Source organism: Podarcis gaigeae (assembly GCF_964106915.1).
Source record: "Podarcis gaigeae genome assembly, chromosome: 7".
NCBI classification, from domain to species: domain Eukaryota; kingdom Metazoa; phylum Chordata; class Lepidosauria; order Squamata; family Lacertidae; genus Podarcis; species Podarcis gaigeae.
The window spans coordinates 22,514,579-22,537,585 of NC_139683.1; the positions used below are offsets into that span (position 1 = coordinate 22,514,579).

General features: G+C 39.5%; 1 protein-coding gene across 22 annotated transcripts in view; it reads right to left on the minus strand.

Moving 5' to 3' along the window:
- The window catches only part of RIMS2 (regulating synaptic membrane exocytosis 2), a 348,435-nt gene that overhangs the window by 277,207 nt on the left and 48,221 nt on the right, over nt 1-23,007 (minus strand). For 12 of the 22 annotated variants that reach the window (XM_083748888.1, XM_083748887.1, XM_083748869.1 and 9 more), the window contains 2 exons: nt 14,725-14,935; nt 10,841-10,852 (listed from right to left, as the gene is read on the minus strand). In XM_083748888.1, coding sequence (XP_083605014.1) covers nt 10,841-10,852; nt 14,725-14,935 — 223 coding nt within the window. The remainder of the gene's footprint in view (nt 1-10,840; nt 10,853-14,724; nt 14,936-23,007) is intronic. The other 10 variants (XM_083748880.1, XM_083748886.1, XM_083748877.1 and 7 more) reach the window with 1 other exon arrangement.

The window sequence follows — 23,007 nt, forward strand, 5'->3', positions numbered from 1 at the left end:
GCAAGAAATATAGAGGGACATTGTGAACCTGGAGTAGGGAAGTGAATTAGATAATTCCTAAAGGTATAGTGGGATTATTCTGATGGAAGCTATATGACTCACTACCTCTCACACACCTTTCCTCAAGAGCCAGTCAGACAGATTTCATCAGAATAATCCCACTAGGAACTAGCCTATCTGGGTCCTTACCTCACCCCCTCCCTGCCCCCACTGCTGCCAGCACCAGCATCACAACTGTACCCTCACCTGCAGCTTTGCCTGCACTGCCACCACAACACAGCAGCGGCAGTGAGGACAATGGGACTGTGTTGGTGGTGCAAGCTAATCCCCTGCAGGGCTGGTAGCCGCACAACAGAGGGGGTTGCATCCTGAAGCAAATGACTTCCCTTCGCCTAATGGACAAGCCACCCCTATGCTACAGCTAACACCAAGATACTGTTAAAAGTTTGTTCTGTGTTACCTCAAGCACATGTAAAGGTAAAGGGACCCCCAACCATTAGGTCCAGTCATGACTGACTCTGGGGCTGCGGCGCTCATCTCGCTTTATTGGCCAAGGGAGCCGGCGTACAGCTTCCAGGTCATGTGGCCAGCATGACTAAGCTGCTTCTGGAGAACCAGAGCAGCGCACAGAAATGCCGTTTACCTTCCCGCCAGAGCGGTACCTATTTATCTACTTGCACTTTGACGTGCTTTGGAACTCCTAGGTTGGCAGGAGCTGGGACCAAGAAATGGGAGCTCACCCCGTCGTCAACCTTCTGATCAGCAAGTCCTAGGCTCTGTGGTTTAGACCACAGAGCCACCTGCGTTCCCAAGCACATGTACTGAGACAAAATTACTTTCTTGACTTCTTAAACTGATAAAATATCCAGAGTTTAATTAGGGTTGAGCAGCCTCTTTTCTGGCAATGATAGCATTACCTTGTGATGGGGAGAATCTTTTAGGGACTGCATAATGGTTGTGAGAGAGGCTAGAACCTGAAATTGGTTGGGCCAGACTAAAAAGAAAAACCTCTGCTACCCCTTTCTCCAGATTGCTCTCCCTCTTTGCAACTCACATGAAATCAGGGCTGCAAGTTCCCCAGCCTTGCAGTAAAGCAACATGGTGGGTTAATCTGAAATTAGGTACTACTTATAAGTTATTTTATTTGTTTTTTTGTTGTTGTTTTTTTAAAAAAACAACAACAACACATTTATATACTGCATTCATAAGAATATCAGAGTGGTTTACAACAATAGTGCATTACAACAAAAGTGCTAACTAGGCTTTGGGAAGGAGGCCAGGGGAATCTAGGACCCTGTCAGAGCCCTCACACCTCCTTCCCCAAAGGCCAGAACCTCACTTACCAGGATTTGGAAAGGTAGCAGAAAGCCTGGGGGGGGGGGGAGTTAAATGTTGCCATGGGTCGCAAACTTGAGAACCATGTGCATTCATCGGGCCAGGTGATAGACCACCCTGATCTAGATAATCAGTCTCATCCAGGAATACAATTTCTGCACAACCAAGTATATGCCCCACCAGTCTTAAATAAGCCAGGATATACAAGGAACTATGAGCAGGTGGTCAGGCACATCATTGCAAGTATCCTATACCCAACATAAGACCACATTAACTGGACACGATCCCATAACACTGTGCTTGACATTGTGTTGGACTTTTCAGCCGGCCCTGTCACAATAGCAGCATCTAAGTCACTACAGAGCCAAGCAGCTTTATTCTTTATGTCTTTAGACATCTGGTTACACTTAGTCACCAGTGCTCCAGAGGTCTGCCCCCTTGGTCATAAGTAACCAACTTTCAGACCACAAAGAACAACTCTGCTGGATAGTTCCTAGAGGATGCAACGGAGGCAGTGAAGTAGAATCTCTTTGCTGCTCTCCCTGCCATGTGGTAGGATGTGTTATGAGCCTGAACATGAGCTTGGTCAGCTCCTGGGTAAGATTTACACCACTTACCCTCCAGCCCTCTCCCGGTCTGTTTCATCAGCTACTTAGTATACCAAGGAACAAAATGGACTGCACAGCACTGGAGAGGGCCTACAGAAATGATCGTGTCAATGGCTCATAAGTATCACTATCCCACTAGAACCACTACCTACTGGGGGGAAACTAGAGCACTCAGAAATCTATCATCTCTTGGGGTGAACCATCCTAACTGATCCCGGATCCTTGCAGGGGAGAATCATTTCTGCAAGTCCAAATCTCACCAGAACATGTCCTTACCATGATAATGGAGTGATATCCATCACCACCCTATTTCCAGACCACCCTCCTTCCCACATGGTGTGAAGACTAAACCAATGGTATGTCTTGTTCTGTGTGTTGAGCCGTTGACTATTTGAGACAGGTCCATGGCTGCCATGGATATATTGAACTCCCATGTCAGACCTGCATCAACCTACAGTCATGTTACAAATAAGAGCTTGGGCTTTTGGGTATCTGTATTTTAAAAAATACAAAGGTAAACTTGTGCCACACACTTTTATTGGTTGATTTTAAGTATTATTCATGGAAGAGACAAACCTAGGGGTTGCTTTAGTTGCAGTGTCACACAGTAAGATTTAAACTCTTCCTCCTAAAAATGGCAGCCTCACTGTAGCAAGTAGGGCAGAGGCAAGCAATGGATAACTCAATTGAACTGAAGTAACTATGATAAATAACAGAATTCCACAAGAAGGAATGCTACTGGTCACCTCCACACTTCCCTTGAAGGGATTCCTAGTATTGAAACATGAGGTGAGAGCTGCTTTTATACTAATTCTCAGACCTCCATGAGTAGTGGGCTCATGGAATTGAGTTATATGAACTGCAACAGCATTACAGTCATACCTCAGGTTGAAGTAGCTTCAGGATAAGTATTTTCGGGTTGCACGCTGCGGCGACCCAGAAGTAACGGAGCACGTTACTTCCAGGTTTCGCCACTTGCGCATGCGCAGACGGTCAAAATGATGTCACGTGCACGCACAGAGGCGGCGAATCGCGACCCGCACATGCGCAGACACATGGACATGGGTTGCATTCACTTCTGGATGTGAACGGGGCTCCGGAACGGATTCCGTTCACATTCAGAGGTACACTGTATAATGTTTTGTACCATTCAATTCCACAAGTAAAATTCAGCTCCAAATGCAAGACATTTGATTGAGCCAATGGATTGAGAATTTTAAAAAGTTATTTTTTATTTCTAACACATGCAGCCAGAGGCATTGAATGTTATTTAGAAGTTCTGGGACATAGACCCATAGGCCACAAATCTGCATATGCCAATTTATTTGCAGAGATGCAAATTTAGAAATTATTTTTGAAGGCTTCTATACTGCTTTTTATGGCAATTGCCACACAAAATGGTGCACAAGTCATGAGAAAAATAAATAAAGAAATAAAGCAATAAAACCCATTACATTTAAACAAGAAAACTGACAAAAACTGATTACAAGAAATTATTGCTAGAGTTCATTCACATCACAAAAAGTAAGGCAAACCAATTAAGTTCCTATCCAAATAACACCCAAAAAACTCACCCTTGCTTAACCTATCCCCAAGCTGTGTCCTTGAACTGTGATGATGTTTATTCTATGCCTGGATAGAAAGCTGTATTTGTATGCATGTACAGTATGTAGTAATATCCAGCTTTTGCATGCTGAAATAAAACTGACTGCACCAAAGTACAGTCATACCTCGGGTTAAAGTTGCTTCAGGTTGAGCATTTTCGGGTTGTGCTCCACGGTGACCCGGAAGTAATGGAACACGTTACTTCCAGGTTTCGCTGCTCATGTATGCACAGACACTCAAAATGACATCACACGCATGCACAGAAGCAGCAAATCGCAACCTGCGCTCACGGAGACGCATGTTGCGTTCTCTTCAGGATGCGAACGGGGCTCTGGAACAGATCCTGTTCGCATCCAGAGGTACCACTGTAAAGAGAGGCATTCACTGCTCCACCCACTTTTGTCTCTGGCCCACCCACTACTGGCATGTGGTTCCTGGAAGGCAGCTCATGAGGGAATGCAGGCCTTGGGCCCAAGGCACTATAATGAAAAGGAGAACCAACCATCCCTGAACTACAGCCACCAGAGATAGTATTGACTATTATTTATTATCCCCAGATGAATGCAGATACCCTGATTCTTCCAGGAATAGTTGGTTCTCCTTTTCATTATATTCAGCCTATAATTTGCACCCTGAACATGTAAACAAATCAGTGTTGTTAATTTCCCAGCAAAAGCTTAGGCCAAAGCAGTGGTCCCAGCAAAGAGATGGGCTTGGGGATTAACTAAACACAGCTAAGTAGAACTAATGGGGCAATTATAATCCTCAAGTGCTCAGCTACTTCAGCAAGTACAAAATGGTTCTTTTCAAATTACAGATATGCCAGAATTGAGAAACATACCAAGAAAAAAGCACATCAAGAACTCAGGCCAATGTAAGTTTCAATAGTGGGAGTGGTCCCTACTCACAAGACAATAGTCAATAGTAACAAAAGCTAATCCATTCAAAAGTATGTATTCTGACAAGAATTACAAACTCAAATAGTGCGACCACTCCCACTATTGAAACTTACATTGGCCTGAGTTCTTGGTGTGCTTTTTTCTTGGTATATTTAATAACAAGAACTCCAACTTATTTAACATAAGAATTGAGAAACATACACTATCATTCTGTAATGGGATAGTGAATGGGCATTCTGACCTGGATTATTAGACTGCATCTCTTCAAGCTTTCCTAATGTTTAATCTTTTGCTATACTTACGCATTGCTGATATTTGCTGACATAATCTGTTTTATATTTTTTTTAATGATGTAGTAGTCCACTATAAAGGTATAACATCTTTGAAAACCAGTAAAAGGACAAAACAGATATACATGGTTATTCAGTAATAACTATGTTGCAGTTAAATTAACCTGACAGTTTACTTTTTTATTTCACAAACAAATATATTTCTGGATTCTGGTAGGTAGCTGTGTTGGTCTGACGCAGTAGATGTGTGTGTGCGTGTGTGCGCGCGCGCATGCACATTTCTTCAGCTATATCTGAAGGTCTACTGGACATTTTTTTATTTTTTTAAAAAAAATTCTGGTTCTTCTACCATAAGTAATCATACAAAATATGTAACAACTACATGATTTACATCCCACAGCAAATTCTAAGTCTCTGACAACTGAATCGTATAAGAAAAGGAATTGATTGAAACTATTTTACCCCTTTGCGGCAGAGAGAAACGAAATATAATCTTTACGGAAAAGGAGTACTTACACCACTTATCTACAAAATGCTAGTATATAGTATTATTTTTGCAACATTATAGAAAACACTACATCTATGCAGAATATGTAGAAGAAACCAGAAGCTGACCAGACACCTAACTAGATCCTTGTTAATCAAATGATTCAGCAAATTAGCACCAGCAAATCCTTAATTAGTTTATTATTATTTCAGTTCAAGTTAAATGAAGAAAAAATTGTGAAAGATAAAATTACACTAATATATGTTTAACAACATTGGGGAAATGCAATTGTAAGTATACAGTAAGTAAATGCAGCTATTAAAGATATACTGTCACAAACAATTTCAGGTACAGTACCTCATTTTATTATTTTTCTGGTCATCACCCTTATCTCCAAAGCTTTAATATTTAGACAGTCCTTTAAACAACTTGTACTGAGCAAATTACCTTACTAAATTATAATACTAACAATCTTCTACAAAAACCACAAATATTAACCCACACAGATTAAGTGACTGAATTTAACTACCTGAAATCCATTCTTCTCCGCTGATCCCTTGGATCACAACTGTAGACATCTTTTTAATTTTAAAAATAGTGGATTTGTAATGATCCATTCCTGATATTATGTAGCTTGTTAAAACACGATATGCATTCGAAGGGAAAAATAATGCTGCACACTTATTGTATCCAAAATCTTATCTATATCTGAGTGCAGAGTTGCTTCTCATAAACCTATGCTGTGGCACATCCAGTGTACATAATGGTAAAAGATACACTTGCCAGAAATTACCATTCAAAAGAAAATAAAGCACTAAATTACTGTTTTAAAAGAGGGTGTAATCCCACTGTAAGCAAGGACAATTCCATGTAACTCCTGAAGTTTTCAATCATCTATTTGTTATAGATACAATCCACACAGAGCTCTGAGCAAGCAGCCAAGAACAAAAGAAAGTCTGGTTATACTTTCTACTTTACTCTCTTAATAGCAATGTCTTCATTATTTATATATATCGGCACTGGTTTCCAGCAGCTGAAGCCAAATCTATCTGGTTAAATATTCATTGTCTCCTCCTGTGCCATAATGTCCAACTGTACTCAAAAGAATTCTAGGTGTGCTGTTACACACCTGTGGCTAAAAGAAGGGATTTGCTTAGCTAAGTTTGATAAAAGGCCTATGTCTGAAACTTAACAGCACTTGATATGGTTTCTGAATGCCTCACCAGCTGGTCAATATAACATAACACTCAAACACAATTTAACATTCTGGCTCTGCATCTGAAGAGCTTTTAGAGTTCGCCTCAACTGATATCGTGATGGAGGGGCTTTACCTCAGCTCTGGAACATGTGCTTTGCATATATAAGGTCCCATGTTCAATCCCTGGCATCCAGTTAAGGAACTTATGTAACAGGGCTGAAAAGATCACACCATGAATCCTAGAGAACTACAGAATATCAGGGTTGGCACTACTAGGCTACAGGGACTATTGATCTAATTCCGCAGGTGGCATTTCCTTCATGTTCATTACTTATCACTATATCAAAATGTGTTTGAAGGATGGTTGATACATTTGTAGATTGGTATTTAAAGAAAAACTTTAACAACCTAATCAAGAGTTATTTCAATGACACAACACCACTCAGTATTAGGTTATAGGATTTCAGCACTGCTATACATTCCCTAGCTGTCATGCCACTCTGCTGGGGAGAGGGCAACTCTATTCAATCCTCTTGCATTCCAACCTCATGAAAATGCATGAGTGACATCTCCCCCTTTGATCCTTTTTTGGCAAAGGGGATTGAGCTGAAGCACCCTTCGGTGCCAAGATAGTTGAGGATGAATTGGACTCCCAGAAAAAAATATGCTCTGTGCACAATTCACTTTCTTCTCAGGATCCTTTGGGCGATAAAGAGCAATACCCTTTTCATCAAAAGCATAATGTGGGATGAGGAGGAATGGCTATGTATCTTTAGATCAATGTTATTCCTTCCTTCATAATCACTTTTAGGCCCTAACAAGACTAGCATCAGTATAAGCAAAGTACTGTCCCATTTCCAGTCTTTCATTCTAAATAGGGAAGCAATCCACCAGAGCCAAATGATTCACCAAGAATCAGAGGGCTTGAGACCCATGTGCTGAAGGGTAAAATAATTGTCCATCCCCACAGACCAGCAAGATTCAGGAAACGCAAGCAGCTTGGAGGCTGGAGTACAGAGGATCTGTCCAGCAGCATCAGCAGCCTTCGTCAGCGATTAGAGGTCTAGTGCTGAACAGTCTGTCCAGATAAACACTAGAGTTTGAAACCAGAAAATGGGATAGAATTTTGGTTCCACCAGTTTCCTGAGAGCAACAAAAGGATTTTAAAATCAGCCTGGCCGACCCATACTTCTAGAACACTTATCCTGACGACTTTTAAAAGGATATCATCTCCTGAGTAAGATCCAAACACTGGGTGCTCTGTGCTTCCAAGCAAGTGTTGCACCTTCTCATATGCACTTGTGGAGTTGCTAAGATTGCCAAGGGCAAATGATCTAGAGCCTTCAGGGTTTGGTGGATGGAGAGTTTGGAGCAGGGGTGTATTCTTAGTTAGGTGTTGTGGTTTCCTTCTGGGAATATGACTCTTCCCAGAAATTGCTGGTGCCAGACTGGAATCTCCTTTTCTGAGGTTTCACCCAGTTCTGGTTCTGGACATGGGCCGGCCCTGACATGCACATCAAAACTTGCGCAGTGTGTTTAGAGGCATTTGGTGGGGATGACAGAGGCCTTTCTTCAGTAGTATGGATTGTCTACCATGGGAGTAGTACCTCTCCTACCTGGTTATTTTTGCACTACCTTCCACTGCTCACACATGGACTCTGCACACATACCCAACAGCAAACTTTGGGATCTCAAAGGAATGCATTCCCCAAAATTCAGAAGAATTGGGTAAATGACCATAATAAGGACTAGTTAGTAATTATTTCCCTGGTGTAAATTCACTTATTTAAGGAAGCTCCAAAAATGTACCCCATGGAACTGAAAAATCTGACTGAAATCATGTTAGAGCCATTATCAGCCATACAGGGGGATTTTACAGTTCTTTCTTAAGTTTTCAAAAGCTGAATAGAGAATCCCTTGGAGAACTAATTTGAATTTATATTATATTTATTTTTAGAATTTATATCTTAGCTTTCCACAAACATTAGAAATATAATTTGAAACTGGTTGGGGGGGGGGGCTAGACAAAATTTCTCTAATCATCAAAGCAAATGTATTAAGAACAAGTGATGCCATACAAATTACAGGCTAATCCAAACCTCAGAAGCAGAATAATTTATATTAATGCTAATTTTGAGGGCAATCCTAGACTTCCAGCGTCAAAGGAAGATGTCTCATTTCTTGCTGCAATGATGAGCGGTGGTCAGTAACTCAAAGAATTTCAGGCAGCAAGGCTGAAAAAGATCTCTCTCTTCCAAAGATCTTGAAGAGCTACTGCCAGTCACAGCACTGGCCAAGAGAAACCAGTAACACAATAAGGGCAACCTTATACAAACAGTGTGTCAAGCAAGTGGTACATCATTTTAAATTCCACTTGGAAGCCAAAGCTATAGATAAATAAGAACACTATTGTTTTCAAAAGAAGCAGCAATATTCCCCTCTGTACAGAAGTACAGAACAGTATCCAATGGAGCACAATAGTTTGCAGTACAAAGGGAAAACCAAGAACGACCCTGTTAATCCATGGAAGGTTTCTTATAAATTATTTTTTGAGGGAATTTATACCCCTCTCTTCCAATATAAGTCCAGTGCTCCGGGCTGCTTAGTTGATTAAAAACAGGTAGAAGAATGAATTAATACAACTTTAAAAATTAAACAATGCTTTAGAGCTTGATCTTAAGCACACTGAGTTTCAGTACTCAAATTTACATTTTAACTACCCCAGTGACTTCTAAATAACTGCATAAGTGACTTTAGGCACAACCCCCTAATGGCTTTTACTGAACAACTGTGCTCTTATGCAAATTATTTTCATTTCAAAAAATTACACAAAAGATGATAGACAGCAGCAAGTGTTTCCAGTATTTTAAAATTGTAATATTTGTAAAAGCAGCATTCTTTCTTTTCATCAAAATAAACTGCAGCAGCATTCCCAGAACATTGACTTGGATACAAATTAAGCCATGCTTAGAGGAGACCCACTAGCCTGTATTCAACACATTATATTATTCTGGCCTTATGTACTTTTTATTATTTTCTATCAGCTATTAAGCTGGGAACACAAGATTGGGAGAGTGCTCTTAAAACACCATTTACTTTTGAGTAGTGCAAACTAAGTCACAGAGTAGATCCACTGAAATCGAAGGACTTAGGTCAGTCAAAACTGTTATGATTTCAATGGGTCTACCCTGAGTATAACTTACTCAGACACTACCCTGTGTATATTAGTATATAACTCATGCAATATGGATACAGTGAGGAACTAAAATGAAATAAGCATTTAAAGAAAATTTAGGTTTACATTTATAACATTCCTTTTGTATTAATAATAAAAACCATATTATATGTGCAGTGGGACATAATGATATTAATCAATGTTTACAGATTAAAGGTCAATAAGGTCTACAGCTTTACATTATCTAACCAGCTTCTATTAGGGTTTTGTTATGTAATGGCATGTGTCTTGCAAGCTTTTGCATGCTAACTTGGAAGTATGGGTTTTATCCCACACTCCAGAAGCAGAGCTCCTCTTCTCCCCCTGTGCACCCCAAAAATCTACCCCAGAATGGGAAGAGAGGTCAGGGAAGTTCAAGTGAGCATGTGAGAACATGTTGCATAAGCAGAACAGCAGCACTGAATACAACCCAATGTATTAGTGTTCATGGGGCTTGCTCACTAATAAATTTAAGGTTGCATTTTTACCCATTAAGCTTATACTGTGAGCTCTCTGGATACAGCTATAAATATGCTGATGTACTTGCTGAGGCCCAGTTAGAACATGGGGTAAAAGAGGCTACAAATAATATAGCTATTATACAACAGATTCTTCCTCCTAATATGATCCCATATTGCAATATTAAAGAGAAAAGCAATTAGTGAGGAAGATATTATTAATTTTCAACATGCATCATGTGCAAAATGCAAAACAAATATATGCTTAATGTTAATACTTTGCTTAAGAGAGAATTTTCATATATCACAAGGTTGGTTTCCTTTTGATTAATTTTTGTTAGAAATTCAATTTCCATTGTTTGCCTTTAATTGAAAAGGATCAACTACTACTGACTTTAGTGAAAACCAGGTCACATTACATAGTATCTGTGTATCTTCCTCACCACTATAAACATATAAAGTATGAAGTGGAGAAGTTGCATCTTCAAACATGTGGTGGATGTGCATCATGTAACCGCAGCCAATTGCGGCTCCATGGTGAAAATCTTCTGCATGTCCCCAGTATCTCATCATGTGCATCTCCTCTTTAGACTTTATATAGTTTACAAAAGCAACAATAGGAAAATGACCATGTTCCAGCAGTACTGCCAAACTGACTTGCACTCATAATGCACCTCAGCAATGCAACCCAGTTGAACATAAAATACCAAAACATAAATTATCTGAGACAAAAAAAAGGTTCTAACCACTTTATCCTCCTGGAGAGCATATCCATGAAAGCAAGTAAGAAAGAACAAGAAAAGAGAAAAGAGAAAAAGAAAGTTACTTCTATTCTGAAACCTCCCCCCACCAGTAATATCTGTTAGTACATAGACTGCAAAGAAACTATCATTATAAAAGCTATATGAAATATATATGGCCAAGAGCTGTGTGTGTCTTAATAGAAATGAGTACAATAGCTCCCAGCAGTAACATCTAATATCTCAGTCCTCCAGAAACATCAGCATCACTGAAGATTCTACACTACACAGAAATTGCAGACTACAAGGAGTCAAAACCATCTAGGCATAATTCTAGGATGCAGAACTGGTCATAGAATCAAACTTCCTATGAAAGTTACCTTTCATATAAAAAGACAAAAATTAAAAAGATTCCAGACATTACAGCTTTGAAGGTACGGTGAAAGTCTGCAGTCAATACCTGCTGAAATCTCATAAATGAGGGTGCATGTCTAAATAATTTTTCCAAAGTTTAGGAGAGGGTCTTTCGTAGCCTACAGGCTTCTTGCCCATCCACAAGCCTAACAAAACAAGTATTATAAATTATACAAAATTGCTTGATTCTCACAATTTATATCGAATGAAGAATTTAGGTATATTGAAGAATACGGAATACAATTTTAGATTGCAGTCCTAGACTCCAGCTCTACAATTTTTATGATTCTATGCTCCCACTGTCGGCAGCTCTCCCTTCTTTGCTAGCTTGAGCAAATTTTAGTTTATGTGGAGTTTAATTCAGGCAAACTATGATTTTCCATAAAAACATACCTGAAAACCATGGTTTGAAATTTGCGTTCCATGCATAATATTTTGCCTATTTTGGCCTCTGTTGCAAAATACAGTATGGGAAGTATGCAAGTCCAAAGTCCATTCATGGCATTATGGCTGAAGAAGGCTAAAGTCTGGTCAACTTTCATTTCATAAGAAACCCAGAACTGGTAAAGCCTATTCTATGCCAGTATTTGCACATATATTCCATTCCTTTTCCTGATATGCTGTTTGTCACAATTTGTTCCTAGCTAGGGCATATCTGGAAGTGTTTTGTGGATTCTATCTGCCTGATTTTGTGGAATTCTCCCATTTGAAGTGCTAACCCTTCACTACTAGGCAGAAGTACCTTGCTCAAACACATTGTATTATGAATACCTTAAACAACTCCTATGGCTATGCTTCTTTGCTGTTAATGTGTAGGAGGGTGCAGAGTGGTCAATTTTTTCTCTATCCTGAGTTTTTCACTATTAAAAGAGCACAAGGTTAAGATTGGGAAATCCAGTTTGCAGCTGCAGCTTCCTACTATAGGGCAGATGCTTGTCCCTACGCCTTTTTGTCAATAAGATTCAGGTCTCATAGGGTTCACTTGTCTTCCAGCCTTTGGGAAATGGCCCTTAATTCCTAGAACTCTATACTTACTCAGTTATGTATATGGGCCTCAGCCTTCATTTCCTCCTGGGAAAAGTACATTAAAGAAACATTTTCTAAAATGATAAAATATTTTACACCATCCACAATGTGGAAAATGTACTGGGATTTTAAACTTGTGAGCTTTCACTTTGCTGTCCACTTCCTACATGCCACTATGTCACTAGCCTGAGGTCAATCAGTACACGCCAGTTGAAAATTCATAAATCCTTTTGCCATTTCTATTGGGAGTATGACCTATATACTGAAAATCATTCAAAAGTGTGAAATTTGTTGTGAATTTTAGAAACACAGCATTATTGAAACAGAGACAAATCGTGTCACATGATCAGTATAGAAAGTGCTGTTGACTTATGAACTTTGGTGAGAAGAGTCTCACACAGCAGTCTGCAAGTATGGCAGGATATTTTTCAAAAGCTATGGTATGGTAAGCAGACACGCACCCATCTCCTTGAATGTGTGCCAAAGTTCTTCACCCTACTCACCCTTTTCCACAGGCCAATTTGATTTGCACCCACCGACCTTCAAATTACAAAGGAGGGTGGAAGCTGCAAAAAGTTCAAGAATTGGACTTTCTGCTCTTTCAGCTGGCAAGCCAGATGCATGTTTGATCTAGCCAGCTTTCCTGTTGCAGCTTTGTCTATTAAAAAGGAATGGGCTGAATCAAATATGGTTGACTGCCAGTATGATTCAGAACAATAAAAGTTAGAGAGGGTAGCAAGTAATAGGTGGCTGCTAACTTTGGGTTAAACTATTGAGTTATAAATGATAAATATTATAAATATATGTAGCATTTCACCTTTTTTGTAGAATCAATGGCTGTTGACTAATTGTTAAAGATTTTTGACTTTCAAAAGTGCTAATGCTAAGATTTAACTCAATTTCCCGTGGTATAGCCAAAATGGTACCATCTATGTATAGCAGGAAAATCTCAAGGTCTGCAAAAGTCCAAAAATATTTAGCAAAAATCCTTAAGGAGAGCAAAACCAAGACAACGGGGACTAAGCATACTCAGAAGGCCCAAAATGCTGATTGACTGCTGTGGTGAAACAGAAAACCAGGCAGAAGGGACAATGGAGTGGCTATTCTGTCCAAACATTGGCCTTAGCAGTTCAGGGGTTCTGACTAAAGACAAATGTTCATGGTTGGAGAAGCAGAGCAAGGCCAAGGAGGGTGACCAAGATGATAGAGCCTGGAATCCAAGCCTTATGAGGAACGGTTGAGGGAATTGTGTATGTTTAGCCTGGTAAAGAGAAGACCAATATGATAGGTAAAGGTAAAGGGACCCCTGACCGTTAGGTCTAGTCGCGGACGACTCTGGGGTTGTGGCGCTCATCTCGCTTTACTGGCTGAGGGAGCCGGCGTACAGCTTCTGGGTCATGTGGCCAGCATGACTAAGCCGCATCTGGCAAACTAGAGCAGTGCACGGAAACGCCGTTTACCTTCCCGCTGGAGTGGTACCAATATGATAGCCATCTTCAAATAGCTAAAGGGCTGTCACATGGAAAATGGAGCAAGCTTGTTTTCTGCCACTCTGGAGGGTAGGAACCAAACCATTGGATTCAAGTTACAAAAAAGGATATTCCAGCTAAACAGCAGGAAGAATTTTCTGACAGTAAGAGCTGTTTGACAGTGGAACAGACTCCCACGAGGTGGTGGACTCGCCTTCCTTGGAAGTTTTTAAGCAGAGATTTGATATCATGGATGTTTTAGCTGAGATTACTGCATTGTAGGGGGTAAGAGTTGTTTGACAGTGGAATGGACTCCCTCGGAAGGTGGTGGACTCTCCTTCATTGGAGGTTTTTAAGAAGAGGCTGCGTGGTCATTTATCATTTTCAGTAAGAAAACAGCTGGTGGAGAAATGGTTAATCCTCCCTCCTGCCAGGTATTGCCATGATCCAGATGCCTAACCTTGTACCTTTGGCCAAGAGAAGAAATGGACTTAGTACACTAGCTTTTCAGATACTTAATCAAACCTTCCAAATAAGTTCACAAAAGCCAAAGGCCTCTCACAAAAACTTATTTGTTTACTTACCCACTCATGTGCCAGGAAAGACAGTTCTTTAATTTAACCTCCTACCCTTAAAAGCCATGAGTGAAATAGCTGGTCTGCAACTATCATGTTATTTTAAAAATATCTGATATGCATTTCTACCTAGAAGCCAACCCTGTTAAGTTCAAATGGACTTAGTCCTTTGTAAATTGGTATTAAGATTCCCAGCTTAATCCATGGTTTCTGAACAAAGGCTGCAATTATTATGTGGAAAAGGTATTTACAGACACTAATTCTTCCACGTTATCACTTAAAAATTAAGACAAAACAATCTGATGTGGACCTCACACATCTGGAATAACATATATTCTCAAAGTAATAGAAATAAACAATACCAGAATAAAATATCAGGAATATACATTGTAATATATTTTCTTACCTTGTTTGAGCGTAACGACACTCTTCCTCCACAACGTGCACAGAATTTAGTTTGGCAATATGAACAATTATGGCCACAGCCATCGGCAAATTTCGTTTTGTGGCAGATACCACAGGTTGGAGCATCACCCTTCTGCTCCTGGTGTTGCTGTGATTCTTCACCCATCTTTTTCACCTGTTCTTTATACATTTCAAACTGTTGATGCAATTTCCTGCAGAAGCAAACAGTAGAAGATTTATAATACAAAGACAGCAATAAGAAAATAGGTCTGTCAGTGATTACATTTTAAATATTTAAATATTTTATTAACCAACTAATCACATTATTATAGCACACGCTGCATCAACATATCAGGATTAGTTGGATGTTATTTTCTCATTGTAGTTCTAATTTAACTAAATAAAACATTCTGAGCCAAATATACCTGTGCAACTCTATGAGACTTAGATATGAGAATTCAGCATGCAGTTTAGGAAGAAGACTAATGGTAACTCCTTTTCAAGACACAGCACAAAGCATAGACTACCACTGAGCTACAGCCCTTGCCCATAGGTAGGTACACTGTTGAGGGTCCCACTCTCATCTGCTCTGGGTGGCAAAACAGAACAGTCAGACTGCTACAGCATTGGTTCCAGTTTGCTGAACTTCAGCCCATCCTGTAACCTTAAAAATAACAGGAATAATTTCTGAATTGGGAGGTGGCAACCTGAGCATTAAAAAGAGCAAGGGAATGGAGTTTGCAAGTGTGTGCCAATGCCTGTTGCTTCACTACTAACCCACAACAGAGAAGCACAAGGAATAGTGGATTTAGTATTTTGAGCTTTTAAAACTATATTAGGTAAATGTACATAAAGAAAAAAGGCATAAAATCCATTGAAACAATAATATTTTACTAATGTGGAAATTATAAACAAATTTTAAACTAATAACAGCCTTCTGAAGGCAACTGTGTATTATGAAATCAGACCAAATAACTGAAAGAGGAACTGGAAGAAGAAAATGAATTGTTTTGGCAGACCTGCCTGCTTGCCCTTTTTGTTCACAATGTTCAGTACTGAATAAAGTTTGTCTTTGTTTACTAATCTTGCAAGTCTGGCTCCCTGCCAATATGCCATCCAGCAAGTGCTTTGTAAGTACAATGTTTAGTGTGGGACTCAAAAGCAAACGTGTAGAAGAGAACCATATAGTCAATTAAAATTGTGAGACCAATGCTAAGTTACATATTATTCTTTATATATTTATGGTGTAACTATGATTTGCACTTATTACTGTAAGCTTCCTCAGAATGCATACATCTGTTTTGATCTCTTCATTAAAGTCGTTTCATTGCTTACTTTTTCAGCTAGAGACACCATGAGAATTCTTTACCTATTTCAAAACAGAATTTATCTTGTCCGGCTGATAATACTTACCTGCATTACATATCTAATGCTGTTTACCTTTATAATTAGTATCTATCTCTCATTGATATTTACGACCTTAGCCATGCTATAAATCTTAACCAGTTTACTTAATGAATTTCATCACATTTTGACTTATATTTGAATTGAAACTTTACTTGTCCATAGAATCCAAAAAAGCATTAATCAGAAATTTCTTTTAAAATCAATTAAGAAAGTAGGCTTAAAAAAATTCAGCATGCAGAAATTTTACTTCATATGCATAACTTTGTACCTCCCCACCCAACATGCTTTCAGTAAGCTATACTTTTAGTGTATTCATAAAGTGGTTAACCCACTGTAAAAGTGTCACAATATTTAAAAACTGATGGTGCAAAAATAACAAAATTAAGCATTAGTGCATTTATGAAAAGTCTGTCATTTCAGCTAATATATTATGTACAGCAGATAAGAGCCATCTGTTTGAAGCCAAAAAATCTGTTACTACTGAGAAGATATTACCCACACTAGTAAATGCAGAATTAACTGTCTGTAAGACTTCATCTCACGTGACAAAAATAAACAAGTGCCAAATAATAGATCAGTCTACCTTAACTCAGAAATATAACACCCCTGGACATTACAGTATCAGGATTAGAATGAGTTCATTCCACATCATTTACAACATTCATGAGAATGTTCAATTATTAAATAACTTGTATCCTTTTACTGCTGCAACAGTATTGTTCTTACTTGATGGCTTTCCTTTTTAATGAATAGGAGATAAGCATGGACAATGCTGGGTGTGCTAGCATAGTCAGGGATCAGGAGTGTTTACCACTCCATCATCTAATCTTATGCTGTTCAGAGCTGTGTATGTGTGACCAGGGGGGTGGGGCGAGGGGGAGGCCTGGAGTAATACATGTTGCTTTAGCCAATTATGCCCTGCACTTGTACAGTTGGTGATGCAATGATTTTAGTGCAGCAGATTAAAATTGTTTCTATAATTAAAACAAAGTTTAAAAAATAGGGCAGAGGCACTGGCAGCAAACAATAATACAGAGAGAGAATTATTTGACAACAGGGGGCAAAACATGATAAAGCCAAGCTCTCACATAGTGAGCGAGATAGGAAAATAAACTTAGATCGGGGATAAATGTCTGACCTTGCTACATATTGAAACAGCAACTCCCAACCACAGATAAAATTATACCACAAGTACAATTCAAGCATTTACCAAGCCACTGAAAGTCTTTACATTGTGTGGTGAAAGATGCATCTCGTCACCTCCACGACATAGACAGTACCATGTATGAACCAGACACTCTATACAGAGACCCAACTGTGCAGATGGACAGTTCACATGATCTTCAGCAATCATGGTCAGGGGTGGTAAAAGTTGTATTCAAATAACATCTGAAAACTACAGGTTCCCTACTCCTACTCTAGCAGCTACCAAGCACAAGCCTCACACATTATAGGTAAAAGATAAAGGACCCATGGACAGTTAAGTCCAGTCAAAGCTGACTATAGGATTGCGGTGCTCATCTCGCTTTCAAGCCGAGGGAGCCGGCGTTTGTCCACAGACTGCTTTCCATGTCATGTGGCCAGCATGACGAAACCACTTCTGGCACAACGGAACACTATGGCGGAAACCAGAGCTCACGGAAACGCCATTTACCTTCCCGCCACAGCAATACCTGTTTATCTATTTGCATTGTTGTGCTTTCAAACTGCTAGGTTGGCAGCAGCTGAGACAGAGAAATGGGAGCTCACCCCATTGTGCAGACTCAAACCGCTGACTTTCTGATAAGCAAGTGGTTTAGATCACAGCGCCACCAGCTCCCGTAACACATTATAAAAAGGTAAAGGTACCCCTGCCCGTACGGGCCAGTCGTGTCCGACTCTGGGGTTGCGCGCCCATCTCGCTTAAGAGGACGGGGGCCAGTGCTGTCCGCAGACACATCTGGATCACGTGGCCAGCGTGACAAGCTGCATCTGGCGAGCCAGCGCAGCACACGGAAACGCCGTTTACCTTCCCGCTAGTAAGCGGTCCCTATTTATCTACTTGCACCCGGGGGTGCTTTCGAACTGCTAGGTTGGCAGGCGTAACACATTATAAGACACTGCTACTAAAGGTGTTGGGGGAACATACCCAAAATGAGGATAAACCATTAATTTCATTTATTAAAAGAATGCAAACTTGTTACCCAGGTGGTATAGCATCTGCTTTGCAGGCAGAAAGTTCTAGGTTCAATACCCTGCATCTCCAGGTAGGGCTGGGGATGTTTCCTGTCTGCAACCATGGAAAGTCATTGCCCGTCAGCATAAATGCTGAGCTAGATGAGCCAGTGGCTCTAACTCAGTTTAATGTAGCTTCCTATGTTCCTACCTGACTTCTTAATTACAGCCAGTTCCGGCGGGTGGCACCACCTGTTAGCTAACTCCTCAATATCAGTCTGTAGAAAGATTGGAGCAAAACTAGATTAAGTTGGCAAGTAATTGATTCTGTTAACCCTTCTGCCTTCTACCCTACCAGTTCTAATGGGCACCAGCCACTACAATTCCAGAATATGTATCACTTTAAACTTGCTTAAATTAAAGCACAAAGGTGCTCTTGCCCTACAGCCTGTTTAACAGAGTCTCCATCCCTTGGTGGTTCCCATCAGGGAAGATTTGTGGCCCCAGTCCCTGGTACACACTGTCTCTATTCCCATCCTTTTTAATGATTTTATTTAGGTATGCAACACACAAGAAAGAGAACAAATGGGAAGGGGAAGAAAATCCTCCCAATGGCCCACCCCACACAGTGTTAACAGTCCATGAGTAGTTCACAGAAGTTCTTTATTGAAGTCTACTTTAATGCTTATATGAAGTCCAATATTGTCCAGTGGCAGGAGATGTGAACCAAGCAAGAAGACCAATACATACCCTTCCATCCACCATGTCATGAAGGTCTATTTTCCCTTTTGGTTAGATTCTGCAGGAGCCTTTTCAAAACTTTTGTTAGTATGAGTTGAAAATATTGCTATTGAAAATGAGGTACATCATGACATCTCCAGGAATACACATATAAATGTACCCGCAGAATGAAGGAATCTACACAGATACAGAAACCCAACACAAGGGGCACGTCCAGACAGCCACTATTTTCAGGAGGGATTCAATCAAATGCTGGTAAATTAAGGCTGCTCAATTAAAGCTGATTTGGAACTCTTGTGCCACAAACCTGCTTCCCCAAAAGATTGGACTTAAAAAAACACCAAAACTTCAGAATAGTTTCTAATTTTCCACATGAGTGGCTTTAGATATCATTAAGTGTTTCATTACAGCCTCACAGTACCACCCTTCTTTGCTTTGTTTGAATACGTAATGAGTAATAGATTGGGACTGTGAATATGTTAAAAGAAAGAATACAAAATCATATGGATGGGAAAGAGTTGCAAGCATTGACTTTTTATTATAATACTTAATTTAAAATGTCCATCTTTCTATGAATTTGTATTGCTGATTATTTGGAATTCTTATCAGATATGTCCATATATTCTGTAACCACTCTTTTAATGTTGGAGCCATTTTTTTTTCTTTCCAAAGCTGACCAATGTATAATCTTGGTCCTGGTAATAAACTAGCAACCAATTTTAAGTTGGTATTTTTCACTTCTGTTTTTAATATACACAAAAGAGTATTCTTAGAGCTTCTTGACATATTATATCCTTTAATTTCCTGAACTGTGTTGAGAACCAAATTCCAGATTTGGTTTGTTGTTGTTTTTTACACAACTCCAGAAAATATGAAGATAGCCCGCCCTTAATCTCCTACATCTCCAGCAAAATAAGTTTATCTTAATTTATGGGGTGTAAGATACCATTGATTGGTGGATTTTTAAAAACTTTCATTTAGATTAGTGCTTATTAATGTTTTTGATATTGTTTTAAAAATCCATATCCACTATGTTTGTCTTATGGTCAAACAGAAATTTCTCAAATCCCTTTTCCACTTTCTTTTACATGCAATCTTTGGCCTCTTCTGCAGGCTCAACTGCGGCTGCCAACAATCTTCAGCCACTTTATGGCCAAAATTCTTTGGCTACTTGCTAAGTCTCTTCAGGAGCATCCAAGCTTCCCAACACCCATTGCCAACTGTGATGCTGAAAGCAAGTGCAGCTGGTTTAAATGTGCTTGAGAAAGATCTGACTCAAGTCTACCAACCGTAGGCTTCATTCTGCTCTGCACCAATAGTTCCACCCCCTAAATTGGCTATGATTGGCCAGTTTGACTTTGAAATTAAGGAGAGTCCTGACACTCCCCATGGTTGGCCAAGGCTCATAATGACACCAGCCAGCTGTACAGGAAGGCCAACCCTGGCTTGCCTACAGCCATGCCAGACCACAACTGCTGCCAAAGTGGTAAGAGGTATTTTCTTTACGTTAGCATGTACCATTATACTTTCAATTTTAGTATTCTGACAGTGTGGTCTATATTTAACTATTATTTGTTCCATAATGTGTGTAAGTTGCAGATATTGAAACATAGCCAATCTTGTCACCTGGTTATATGAAATTATATGCCCAAATTTCAGGCAGTTGACCACATGCAGCATCTTTTGTTGGAACCAGAATTGTAAGTTTATAATAGAATACAGTTGATTCTCTGTAAACTCATTTATTAGCATGGAAGTTAAGTTAAGGGTGATAAACTCAGTACCATTTTCTATGGCAGGGAAAGACTTTGAGATACAAAAAGTGATGGGAAAATGCATTGTAATGTGTAGGATAACATTGCTTTGACACAATGTCATCTAACCTAACTGCAACCAAATAAGAATGAATGCTCATTAAACAGCCATTCTGCTCTTAATCTCCCCACAAACAAAGCAGCACAAATTTCAATAAACTGATGATCCAGAAACACGCAGACATACATGGTTCTAATATTTACTAAGCTGGTAAGAGTGTTCAAGTGACTAAATACAGGCTAGCCCCTCTACTCTCTACAAACCAGAGAAAGTCCATATGATCCAGGTACTACATATAATACACTACAGCTTGTGAAGTTCAGTTAGAACTTTTGATAAGATATTACAGGAAAATATCTGTTTCTAACCAAAATAATAAATAAATCTAATATTAAATCACAAGACTCAGAAACCCAACCCTGTGCAGATTTACTCAAAAGTGAGTCCTGCAAAGTTCAATGGGGAGTTTACCCCGAAGTAAGTGTGTATGGGATTGCCACCCAAAAATTACTAAACTGAAGCAGAATAAATCTCGTAAATGAATACAGTGTGCAGCAGGTAGAAAAGAGCTTACAGTAATGTGTAATGCGGGTAGGTCACACTAACAGCCTGGTTGTGAAAATAAGTACACAAGAGTGTTTTTGTTTTCATAAATGAACTGTGGGAGGGCATATTATGTCATAATATCAACACATATTAGACATGGTCAATGTACATGGCCCAAGATAATATGGGTAAGCTACTGGCACAGCTGAAAAATATAATTAAACACATATAGTATCTTCCTTTCACTGTTAGCAACAGATGTATTTCCACAGCTAATACTGACAATCCCGTAGAAGTACCGTCAGCAATGATGTCTCAGGGCTGAGACTCTAAATGTATAGGTTAGGCCTAGGAGCCAGAATAGAAAACACACACATTTTTTGGCAAAGTGATAGGCACCATTGTGAGCCAAGAAAAGAAAGCCAGGAGAAATCTCATTATATTGCACTGAATAGAATTGTCTCGACTAATCAGAACACAACAATGCTATTTGGTTACTGACCCACAGACATATGGCTCCAACTCTCTGCTTTCACTATAGCTTTGGGAGTCTGGTCTGCATAAGTCTAATATCATAATATTTTTATGCACATATATGGGGCTTCTTCGCACTTTTTAAGTTCACACTTAAACACACAACATGAAATTAAAAATTTATAACGTTTTCTACTCTACTTTCTTTCCCAGATCCTTTCTTTGAAGAAAGAAAGCTCCCCCCCCCCACCCCCACCCATGGAAAAAAAAATATGGGATCTCCATATCTTTTCCCATTCAGGACAAAAAGTAGCTAAAGCGGCATATTGAAGAGAAAAATGGTTCACCACTCAAAATCCCCACTTCAAGTCACTTGCAGCTACTTTGCATTAACAAAAACTCTGATGAGAAAATCAGTCGTGGAATTACAAGCACAACCATAACAGGGCCTTAAAGCTTTGAATATTAACAATAAGGTGGTATATATTATTCCTTTAGTTTGGAACATATATGCGACACCACAATAACAGAACCTTGGCTAGAATGTATACCACAAAATAGGAAAGGTACGATGGGGCCAAGAGGAAGCCCATGTGATTAAAGATCAGAGGCAAGAAGGTTTCCTTGAGAATTCCAAATAATAAAAACATAATCCACAAACCAGTTGTTGCTGCTAGCTATATATTCTTCTCTATTTAGTATAATTATTCCTGTTGTTCATTGACCTTAGCCCTTTGCAAACAATGTTCACTGAATACATGGAATAGAAGCAGAATCCCCATGTCTGGCCTCCACACATCCAAGAAATGAATAGAACACATGCATGTACAAGTTGAACATGTGTAGTCTCTTTCTATGACATTATGAACCTTACAAAAATACATCTCAGATCCTGCATGCAGAACTTAAACATGTATAATTGAATATACACAGACTCTGTTCAGACGTCCAGCTAAACATACAGAGATCAGGGACAGGACAGGAGGCACAATACTGCACTCCTCTCCATATGTGTGATTATCACCTTAGCAGATCATGGTCTAATGCAGTGTTTCCCAACCTTGTGCCTCCAGATGTTTTTGGCCTACAACTCCCATCATCCCTGACCACTGGTCTTGCTAGCTAGGGATGATGGGAGTTGTAGGCC